The sequence below is a fragment of the Motacilla alba genome, chromosome 1 (genome assembly GCF_015832195.1).
Source record: "Motacilla alba alba isolate MOTALB_02 chromosome 1, Motacilla_alba_V1.0_pri, whole genome shotgun sequence".
Classification (NCBI taxonomy): domain Eukaryota; kingdom Metazoa; phylum Chordata; class Aves; order Passeriformes; family Motacillidae; genus Motacilla; species Motacilla alba.
In genome coordinates this window covers 14955747-14967507 of record NC_052016.1, presented here as the reverse complement: position 1 = coordinate 14967507, position 11761 = coordinate 14955747, and the positions used below count along the sequence as shown (strand labels likewise).

The following is an 11761-nucleotide window of genomic DNA, read 5'->3' as shown; positions in this document are numbered from 1 at the left end:
TGCCGCTCCCCGCGATTGGCCAGGATAGGCTGTCACTCAGCGGCGCGCGAGGCGGACCCGGCCCCGGGGCGCGCCCCTTTGCTCTGTAACGCGGCTTCTCATTGGCTGTCCGTCCCACCCTGGGCTGCTGCCATTGGGCAGCGCCACGCGCCAGTCACGCGCCCGCCCGAGGGGCCGGGCCGGCGTTGAGGGGCGGGGTCTGATCGGCGGGGGCGGAGTCAAAGGGACAGCGGGGGCGTGGCCGCGAGGCAGCGAGGGCCGGGGTGTGGCGGGAGGGCGGGGCAGAGGGCGGGGCCAGTCTCAGAAAGGGGCGGGGCGAGCGGAGGTTGCCCTTGTGTCTCGCGCCGGGAAGCGGCTGGAGCGGAGCGGCGTCCCTGCGCATCCCCCCCCGCCTCCGCCGCCCCGCGGCGGCACGGTACGGGACAGCCTGGCATAGCTGAGCGGAGAGGCGGACGGACGGACGGACGGACGGGCACGGCGGCAGGGGCAAGGGGAGCTAGCGGGGGCACCTGGCACCGCTCCGCGGTGGGAACCTGAACCTGCCCAGCAGCGCCGGAGCCAGCGGAGAGAGCCGCTCTTTCCTCCTCCTCCTCCTCCTCCTCCCTCCCCAATCCACCCCCGCGACCCTGGTCCTCCTCCTCCTCCTCCTCCTCCTCACCCCACTGGATACAGCGAGGGAGACACTGCGGCGGAGGCGGCGGCGGCGGCGGCTCCTGCGGGGGGAAGGAAGCGCCCGGAGAGCGGAGCGGCGGGAGGCTGCGGATCTGCGTGCCTGGCGCCCACCCAGCCCGAGGGGAGCCCCCAGGATGCGGCTGAAGCCCGGCGCGCTCCTGCGCTTCTACAGCCTCTGCGGGATCCTCGTACAAGGTACCGCCTCCTCCCCACCCCTGCCCCACGCGTGGGGAGGGAGGGACGCTGGGGGGGCACCGCTGCGGCCCGGGGCATCCCAGATTTCCCCCTCCCCACTCCTGACCCGCTCCCTCCCTCGCCCCGCTCCCGGCTTCCCCCCCTCGCCGTGCGCCCCCCGCCTCCCGCTCGGGTAGCGCTATCCAGCACTGAAGCGCCGCACGGATGTTAACCCTTCCTGCCCTTCCCTCGTCAGCCTCTTCCCGCCCTCCTTCGCCCTCCGCGCTTCTTCCTCCACCTACCCCTCACCCCGACACCGCCAGCCGCCCCCCGACTGGCCGTCACCTCCTCGCTCGCCCGCCGCGAACGTGCCCCCGAAAGTGCGAGTGCAGCCGCAGCAGCGGCGTGTGCGCTGCAACAACATCCCGGGGAAACGTGCGGGCTTCAGTCGTGCCCCCCCGGCGGGGGGCGGCGGGATGGGGGGGGTGCCCGCGCCTCGCTGCGCCGCCGCCGGGAGTGCGTGTCTGTGTGTGAGGCATCAAATGTGCACGTAGGGTAATCGGATGAGCCGGGGGTTCAGCGGCGGATCCCTTCACCATCCTGCTCCAGGCGGCTCATCCTGCAGCTAGTTTCCAGACTGGATGTATTCCGCTCTCCCTCCCGCCCGCCGCCGCTCCCCCTCGTTCCCGTTATCCGGCCAAGCGGCATGGAGCGGCCGCCGCGCGGGGAAGCCCCGCGGCGCGCTGCGAGGTGACCGCCCGCCGCGGCTGCCGGCGGGGGAGCCTCCCCCAGCCCTCTCCCGCTCTAGCGGGAGCCGAGCCGGCAGCCAAGCCCGCTCCGCTGCCGCCGGGAGTTTGCCCCCTGGCTCGCAGAGCGGCGGCGGGATGTGGCGCAGCCCTCCGGCCGCCCCGCTCGGCGGGGACCCCACGGTGCGAGGTGGCGGGCGGGGAGCGGGCGGCGGCCCCGGCCCCGCGGCCCGGCGGCTGCGGAAGGGGCCGGGGAGCCACCCCGCTGCAACTCGCTGGCGGACCCCGCTCCTCCGGAGGGATGCGGGGCATCTCCCAGCCCTTCCCGGGTGTTTCGGTGCGGGAAGGAGAAGCGAAGAGTCGATTAAACTAAGTGGCCTTGTAGGGCTTTCTTTTTTTTCCTTCTATTTTTTCCCCCCTGCTCGCCTCCGTCATGCCATTTCACGTCAAGTTTAATATATTTCGCGTTTCACATGGCTGCGTCATGTGTCGGGCGATCTCTCCGGAGGGAGCCGCGGCTGGCAGCCCGGAGCGGGGGCACAGGCAGCCGCCCGGGTTCCCGAAACACGGGAGCCTCCCCCGCTGCCACCCCCATCGTCCAGACCCCCCCGAGTGCCCCCGCTCCACCTCGCGGGGAAGTTCCCGGCCGAGGACGCGAGAGGGAAAGGGAGGGGAAGGGAGTGCAACCGCGAAGGACGGGTCCGTCGGGTGGATTATTTGTATTCTTTCCCGATGTTTATGGGTTGCCCGGTACGTCACCGCACAAGGAGCTGCTGTGTTGGTGCTATACAGGATTATTTATGGGGGCATGTGCGGCGCGCTGCACCTGGGGGCTGGCTCCTCTCTGCCTTTTACATTTCCCTGTGAATTGTCAATTCATTGCCCTGCAACGGAGCTGGGGGTGGGAAGCCTCGGGACTGACTTTCTGTCACCAATAAAATCGGAGTTGCTGCTGGAGGAGGAGGATTTGATCTTTCCTAAGATGCAATCAGCCGCATTCAGCGCGGCGCAGCTTTAAGAGTAAACCAGTGATTAAAAACAGTGATGTCTTTCACTGCAGTTTAGAGAGCATGCCAGGCAGAATGTAACTCTGTGAACTGCATCAGGTAAAAAACGTGTTGCAAAGAAATGGGGTGTAGTGCAAAATCTGACACTGACTGTGTGAAAATAACCAGATTGGGCCTGTCCTTGCAGATGGGGAAAAGTGATGCCTAACACATTACCTAGCTTGCCCTCTGCGTGTGTAAAACATCTCCCCTCTCTTCAGTTTCTCACACAATTATTTTTTCAGCTACTGATTCAAACTTCAATTAGAAATACTCAGGCTCTCTGTGTACCACTCTTCAGCAGAGTGTTCTTTCAAGGGGATATAAAGAACCTGTAACACTCAGGCAGAAGCGAGAGGAAGTATTTTTTCCAACCCTTGTTTCCCGAGGTAAAGGAGTATGGAGGAGATGAATAAATATGTTTCATAAGACTGTCCTCAGTGGCAGCTGTGTCCAACAGAATATCAAATTCCTTCAGTCAACCTAAAGTGCAACTTTGTAAATGTTGTTTAGTTAGTTTCTGCCATTTATTTTGACCGAAGTAGCAGACACAGTTACCATTAGACACATTTCTTGTTGATAGCTTAATAGCTTTATTTAAATGTAGTTTTTCCTTTGGCTTGATTTACTTCCCCAGACTGTATTGCCAAGTGGATCAATGAATTTATTAGATTCCTCCAAGTTTTTGTTTGTGGGCCATGGGACATGCAGGTTGTTCTGTCAGCTCTGATGGGAATAACATCTTTGTCCTGAGGATCCAAAGCACTTCTGAACTGAAACAGATTGTTTCTGTTGGTGAAACTGAAGCTAATTAAAGACAAGGTGACAAAGAGTCAAGCTGACATGTGTCCTGTAAGGAAGTTTGCCTTTCTGGCAAGATCTGTGGAGAGACTTGCTCAAGGAATCTGTCCTGAGTATTGATGAAGCATCAGCTGAGGGAAGAGGACATAGCATAATGCTTCTCAGCTTGTGCATGGAATAGCATTAGTAGCAAGCAGTCCCTTCAGAGAGGAGGCAAACAAGAAGTAAAAGAGCCCACTGTCAGCTGCTTGCTGTGAAAGGGGAGCTACGGAGGTGGGAGAGGGAGAAATAATATGTGGAGCTGGGAAGAGGTTTGTCAGCTGAGTTTGGGCATGGTATTCATCTCCTCTGCCCTCTCTAGCGTTTGCTGTGAAAAGAGAGGGATCTCTGGCTGCTGCTGTTCTTGAGCGCTGTAATGAGCCTGGAGTACTTAAATTATGTCCCGGGAGGTTAACCTGTTATTTATGTTTACAGACAGCCTTACTTTTTTCTTTTCTCTTTCCATTCTGATTGCCTTTTGACTTTGTGAATGTAGTCTTAAACAAAATTTAACAGTTGTAGGGGGGGGGGCATGTTTCTAGAATAACTCGAGTGCTTCATCGGAGCTGTTTTGATGTGACCTGACGAGTGATCTCGTTATTGTCAAGAGTCACCATGTGAGAAACTGTTACAATAAAAATAGTTCTGCTGGATTCATAGGCTACAGATACAGGTTAGGATTATCCTGGAATTGTAGCTGCTGTAGCCCCCTGCTGTGTGATAATGCAAATGGCATCTAATGCCTTAATGTGCTCTGCTCCGAGAAGGCACTGGGTAGTGCCATGTGTGGGAGCAAATGATCCACTTCCAAGATTTTGGCAACACTAGGCAAATCTTCTCATTGTGGTTGCTTCAGACACTTCAAAGGCTTGCAACCTGTCTACTAATGAAAATAATGTAGGGACTCTTTAATTTGTCAGAAACTGTGGCCACTGATGGAACAAATCAGCCAAGACAGCTAATTGCTTGCGGGTGAGACTCTTTTTATTAGCCCAGATCTGTTACAAGCAGAATAAAAAAAACCTGCAAACAAACCTGGACAAACATGGATATGACTACTTATGAGATCGCCTAAGCTGATTTAAGATCAAGTTGTTACACATTACTCAATATCTTGTGTATTTAGACTTTGTTTTGAATTTTCAGTTGGATTTCTGTTAGCAAAACCTTGGCAACCCAAGGCTGCCTGCACAGGGGTTGTCTTGACAGCTAAGCGTTCATATGCTAATACAGTGTACAGCGAGTCAAATGCATGGAGTTTTAATTCTGCTGGTACTGTGAGGGCATACAAAATTGCATAATAAAATACAGTAGTTTTAGTACAGTCTCTATGTGGAATATTTTAGACACAAGTTGAAACATAAAATTTTTCACTCTACTTGACAGTGTCTGTCTTTATATTACTTCCATCAATCTAACCAGGGCTTGGTAGGCTTATTAGTTGCTTAGTTCTCAGCCTAGTTGATATTTTATGAATTATTTTGCTTGATTTCTTTATGACTTTTTATTCTTAGTCATTCTATAGCAGTTCAGGTTTAGAACATGAAGTAACTAAACAATCCAAATTCCATTGATGATGCCCCAGAACTTCACTGTGGAGTACATGAATAGGGATTACTCACTCAAATATTTATCACTCTTGCACTCAAAAGTATTTATGAAGTTTCTACCATGAAATCGACAGTAAACAGTTTTGAAGTTTGTTACCAAAGAAGTAACTCCATGGAAGTGCTGATCAACAGAAGCACCTCTGTTGAAGCAAATATATTTTTCTTGTCTCCTTTCCTGTTATTTTTGTTCTTCTTTTTTAGAAAGCTTATTTCAGAAATGTAGAACAGTGAATCTGCCTCTGCTTTTAAATTTACTTGTCAGTTGCAATTCCATGATAACGTACTGCAAATGTCTCTAAGTTATAGTTTATTATTACAGAAGCCTTAGTTCTGATAATTAGCTCTCTCATCCCTCTGGCCTGATCCTACTATTGATGAAATGTGTTGAATGAGATTACCCTTACTCTTTCCACCAAAGAATTATTCTCTTAATAGGAGTTATTCTTTTAATATTGTAATGTAAATTGAAGCCTGGATTTTGAGGCAGTTTTGGTTTTTTTTTTTTTGGTTTTTTTTTTTTCTTTTCTTTTTTCTTTCCTGTGCACTACAAATGTTGATTAAGTAACTGGTAACAGCGGTTATGTATGGCATGGATGTAGACATCAGGTGCTTCCCAAAAAGAACAGCAGTATAACCAACCAGAATGTGGTTAACTGAGCTAGAATGGTGACTCCCTCTCCAGCTAACACTTAAAAATGTAGAAATAGATGTTGTCGTTGTTCTCTTAATACCTTCTCCAAGAGAAAGAAGGATTACTTCAATTTTGTTTTAATTGAGTTGAACAGCAGGCAGAAACTCCCAAAAGTTAGGGCCTTTCAAAACAATGCAGGGTCTTCTGTAGAGAGACTGCCACTGACATGCTTTTTAAAATACACATCCTAAAACAAATGCAGAATGGTAAAACTATTAGACACAGTTTAGTGTGTGTATCCTCTGGGATTGCATTGATATAAAGTACGATCTTAATGAGCATATCCCTTCTTCCCAAGGAGTTTTTGAGGTGTGTTTGAAAGAAAGAAAGGCAAATATCACATTCCAGTAGCAAGGAATAAATTGTAAAATCATGATTTCTCTCAGGAATTTGCCCTTGAGCAATTATCCTTCTACATAATGAAAACATTTTGGAAACAACTGAGTATTTTCAAAAATGAATGTGGGTGTCTTTGCAAGGATCCTTAATGTTGTGGTTGGGTTTTTTTTCTTTTTTTTTTCCCCTCTGAACCTATTTCAGGATCTTTTCCCTTCATTTTATTAATGAAAATTCAAGACAAAGCCCAAATGTTTGCAGTTTCTCTTATGTTAATGCATACTAAGCTCAGGATGGGTGCTTTAAATATCAATGCATAAGCCACTACCATAATAGCATTCTAAGGGGGTTGAAAGAAGGAGAGAACATTTATTTCAGGGCCAAAACACTGGGGGCTCTGTAGCTGTTCTTCTAGCGCTCTCCTTTAATGCTGGAGTTTGGTGCGTAGGACTTTTTAGCGTGTGGAACTCAGAAAAGCTACAGAGGTGTTAGTGAACAATGTAGGTGGTTTGTCTACCTGTTTTCCCATCTCCTTTCCCTTTAATCTGTAAATGTGAGAAAAAAAATCATATTTGCATCCTTTGCTATCCTTTTATTTGCAAAATAGAGACCTTGGGACCTTTAAGTCTTATTTAGAAATTCTTCTGCTGTCTTGACAAGTTTAGGATTTTTTGAGGGAAATACTGTTTCCTTCCAACAGTGAGGTGAGTTGTGTTTACTGGTTTCTAGTTTATTCAAATGGCTTTTGGAGAGTGTGAGTGCTTTTATAACTTTTGCATTTAATGTAGCAGCAAATCAATTTTAATATAGTTTTACATTACTATAAATTCATGCATTAATCTTTTTTTTCCTGTTTTGTAATAATCAATTTAGATTTGTCCTTTTTTTCTTAAATAGCTAATAAAGATTATTAACTGTCCATAGGCAGCTGCTCTTCAGTTTCAGAAAAAAATAATTATAGTGTATGTTCCTCAATTCAAACCCTTAAAGTACTTTAAGAGCTGAACATTTTGCTGTATAAGTTTGGTCATAATTTTGGCGGGGATAAATTCCTGAACTACTCTACAGCTTTTCCTTTGTTTTGTGAACGGAACTGGCAAGGTTTAGCTTGTAAAGCAGCATGTGTCATCACATATCCAGTATGGAGGTTGTTTAAATAGCTTTGATGTTTCCTCTATCATCATCTTTGTGGAAGCAGTTTGTTGGGAAGGATAGTGCAGGAGAGATTGTTCTCTTACGTTAGAGGTAAAAATATCCTGGTGATATTTTAAACCTCTTATATACCACAGTATTAATCAAACAATGGTTCTAATCACGGTAATTCAATTACTAAACCTTAGGTGTAGGAACCAGAGTCTGCTTTTTGCTATGCAAAACTAATCTTTGACCACTTAGGAAGATGCAGTTACATCTTTATCATCAATATATGATGCACTGTATTATTGCTGCAGCTTCTGGCGGAGGCTGAATAGGCACTGCAACTGTACAGACCCATTGGGGTCTTAAAACTCTTGTTTTTTTTCCTAAGTTCAGCACTGGAGATTCAAGAACTGCCACTGACTGACAGCTCTGAAAGGAGTAAGACCAAATTGCTTCACAGCAGCAGTTGTAGTAGGCACGGGCACTGTGGTATTTTCTGTCTGTTCAGATATTTATCCCAAACTGACCTACATCTGCTGGATTAACAGTGTAACTTGACCTGCTTTTATTCCTGCTATGCTGTAAGGCAGGAAGGCTGTTCTGGTTAGTCCCTAACCAGGGGAAAAGCTGTACTAGTTAAAGCAGAAGCAATCAAATTTATTTTAATTAAAAGATTGTAAAAAGTATGTTCTAGCATCAAGTTCATTTCATATTTATCTCTTTTAAAGTGGTTTTTTTTTCTTCCCAGAGTGTTAATATGTTTTTATATATGAAGTCAAAATCTTGACATGCTAGTTGGTGCTTTACTGTGGTACACTGGAGAACAGTGAAGAATTCTCCACTGATTTGCTCAGTTTATACAGAGAAAGTAAGACTTAATTTGATAAATGAAAACACTTACTTTCACTCTTGAATTTCTTTCAACTGAATGAGATTTTTTATGTCTTCAAATACACAAAAACATTGAACTGCAGCCATTTGTAAATTGGGGAATAAATGCAGTGACTAGGAGTATTACTCACTAAACAGATTACTAATAAAGTATTAACAAACTATCCCAAATCTGTGATAGGTCATCAAACAGTATAATATATTGAAGAATTCCATTTTTATGAATTCTTTTGTTAGCAACTAAGATGATAGTAGTGAGAATGAAAGAATTTCTTGTCTTTGGAGGAAACCTTAAACTAACATGCCACTTCTTAAATGACATATGAAGCATCTTCTTGGCATTGCAGTTTTCTCTTAACTTTACAGTTATATACCTTTTCCATTGCAGGTTTCTGGTAATTCTACTGATGTCTTCAGGCTTGTATCATGTAGCCTTGTAACACTACGAAAAATAGGTGAGATGTGGACTGATATGGAGGAAGATATAAGTGCCATCTTGTTCAGTGATGATTGTGGTTAATTATAAATTATTTGTGTGCAGTCAAAAGGGAATCCCTTGAATTTTAACTTAAAACCAATTGTAGCAAAAGTGGCAACACCTAACATTGAGGAGCTTTTCAGAACTTAAATATCGAGTCAGACAATTGACAGGACATTGTATATTAAAAAATTGTGTCTCATCTTTTGGTATAAAACCAAATTAGCAGTGAATTACCTTTAAACACTGTGTTTTCTCTAAACACTGGAGTCCTCACCCTAACATGTCTTAGGGCAAACCTTGACTGCTGCTTATATAGACAGTGTCAAGAAGGTATGGTTTTGAACAGAGGCAGGATATAAGTAAGTTAACTATGGGTTAAAATGACCATTTGCCCATCTTCTGCAGAACTATTTGCCATTCTTCTTATTATATGGATTTTTTGGTCAAGTATGTGGCATATCTGTCCTCAGTAAATGTAAAGTTTGTGGTTTACAAACTTCGGGTTCATGCTTCTTTTTTGGTGTGTAAAATGCAAAATTGGTTCCTAGAGTGAATAAATCTCATTAACTCCTTAAATAATAATCCAAAGCTCACATAATTTCAGTACTTTCCCCATAAAATAAGCCTGAGTTGTAGAATTGGACCAGAATAAAATTAAAATGTGTTCAGCTTCTTAAGCCATCTTTGTTTTGCGAATGATAAATCATTACTGCTTTGCTGCATTCTGTGTTGTGAATTTGGGAGCCACTGGGAAAGCATATAATCAATAGAAATATATGGGCCATTTGTTTTTATTTATGATAGATAAAAAACCTCACTGGCTTGTAGACTTATTTATGGGACTTCCACATGTTTAGCACGTAAAATTAATGTAATTTCAAAATAGCTTGGAATATAACATTGGTTTAAGTGACTAGACTTTTATATATTTTGTGGAAGCAATATCTGGGGGCAGAGAGAGGAGAAGAGTTCTTGAAAGCAATGGGATTGTAGAATTTCCCAAGCTGTCTTTGAATTTTGAGAAAAAGAGTTAAGCCAGATTTTGTACAGATCTGCTTTTGTCTGTTAGAAGTGATACTTCTGTTCTACAAAAGAACAGTTTCTTCCTGATACCATGCAAAATGGAATATCAGGAAATCTGGATAAAGAAGGCAATTGAACATGTGCTATGAAGGAGATTCTTCATTTACTGTGTTATCTGTACCACAGGATTTGGAAGTGCAGATGCAATTGATGTTCATTAGACTATGTCTGTTGCAAACTGAAATACACAAGAAATCACAAAAATAGAAAATAGAAATAGAATCTAGTTGTCTTTATCATTTCACGTAAACAAATGGGAAGTTTTTGTTTAGAATTAATATCATAGGCTTTTTTTTTTTTCCTTTTAATTGTTTGAACTTTTTATGAAAAGTAAATATCTTCAGAAGTAAATTTCAAAATATGTGACTGGCTGGTCACAGATAAATGCAGATTAATCTCCCTCTTGGCTTTGCCTGCGTAGGATACCTGCCAATAAAAAAAAAAAAAACAAACCAAAACAACAACAACAAAAAAAACCCCAAAAAAACTAACAAGAAGAACCTTTTTTTTCCTTCAGCTTGCTGCTTCAAGGCTTTTGGTGGGGAAGCAGCAGTCGCCCTGCTCTGTATGCATGAGGGATTTGCTTTCTTAAGATTGTGAGGATAAAGGCCTCAAATTTGGATCCTGTCTAATCTGTTTACACTGATGTGTCAATTCTGCAAGGAGTGAGCTGTACCAGGACAGTGCCTGGGTGTTCTTCATGGATGATATGTGGGGATGTGGATGGATGGAGGATGGGGCATGTGGACAGCTCATTTCCTCTAGGAATAAAACATCCCTTCTGGGGTTAACACAGACACCTTTGCTGTGAAGGACCAAGACATTTGTGAAAATCAGGCTGGAACAAACCCTCGTATGACTGTGGGTTTGCAGGATGCAGTGGGACTTTTCACCTCTCTCCTGCTGTGACTTTCCACCTCTTCCCCTCTGCAGGAAATGGAGTGAAACAAGTAAAGATTTTAGGGGAAGTGTACACTGTAGAAGCTGTAAGAGGAATCCTTCTTCCCACTTTGAGGAGAAACTACCTGAGATGGATGTGATAGCATGATTAGAATAATTTTTTCCTTTTTTTTTTTTTTTTGGGGGGGGGGGGGGGGGGGCGGGGGAGGAGTTTAGTTTGGTTTTATTTTATTTTTAATTATTGGTGTTTTCTACCCACTACTTCTCTGCCTTCCTCAAATGTGTACTGACAGAGGTCAGGAGTATAGCCAGCTGGAGTCAGTCCCTGGCACTGGAGCCTGCCTCCTGCCAGGGACACTGATTTCAAATGCTTTTTATGGGGATGCTCATAAAGCTCCAGTCTCTTTTGTCCATTCACCTGATTTTTTTTTTTTTCTTTTTTTTTCTTTTTGTGTCAGCAAAGCATGGAAGACTTCCTACAGGCATAAGTAGGACAGGGTAAATAAGAGAGCTGAAAATACTTCAGAAGTCACCATGGGAAAACCAGGAATTGAGATGAATTTCCACAGATTGGTACAAATGTACTGCATGAGAGCATTTCAGTGTAGCCCCATTTAATTTTCCTTATAGTGAGTTGAGAGAAATCAATTGCTTGATATGAGCATCTCATTCAAATGCAGCTAAAGCACTATTGTAAGTACAGTTAACTCCCATTTTCTCTCTAATGTTGCAAGACAAGCCATTTCACTGTAGAATGCAGTATGACCCAGAATACTCAAAGTATCAATGTCACTTGTGCTCTGTTTGAATTAAGAGGCTTACAGAAAAGATTCAGTGAAATGTATATTAGTATGAGAAATTTGAGTTGACTTGTGAATATCAATGTCAAAACAGAAGATATCTTTAGAAGTACAGTTCCACTGCTATTATGTCCTCTTGATCTGAGTGAGAACTTAGGAAATCTAGCATGTCTAGAAAAATGGAATTACTGCTCTGCACGTATAACAACATGATTATCAAATTTAAACATTGGCAGCCACGCTACTACAACTTGGGTAAGATGTCTGAATAGAAGGAGTAGGCAGTTTCTTAGATGCTGCTCTTGCCTCCTGATAAACTGGATTGTCCTAATACACACCACTCCTTGTCTA

General features: G+C 44.7%; 1 protein-coding gene across 3 annotated transcripts in view; it reads left to right on the top strand.

Moving 5' to 3' along the window:
* Positions 1-287: 287 nt before the first annotated feature.
* CADM2 (cell adhesion molecule 2) overlaps positions 288-11761 on the top strand; it is a 584066-nt gene continuing 572592 nt past the window's right edge. For 2 of the 3 annotated variants that reach the window (XM_038154037.1, XM_038154029.1), the window contains exon 1: positions 288-867. In XM_038154037.1, coding sequence (XP_038009965.1) covers positions 807-867 — 61 coding nt within the window. In that variant the 5' untranslated portion in view covers positions 288-806. The remainder of the gene's footprint in view (positions 868-11761) is intronic. The other variant, XM_038154046.1, reaches the window with a different exon arrangement.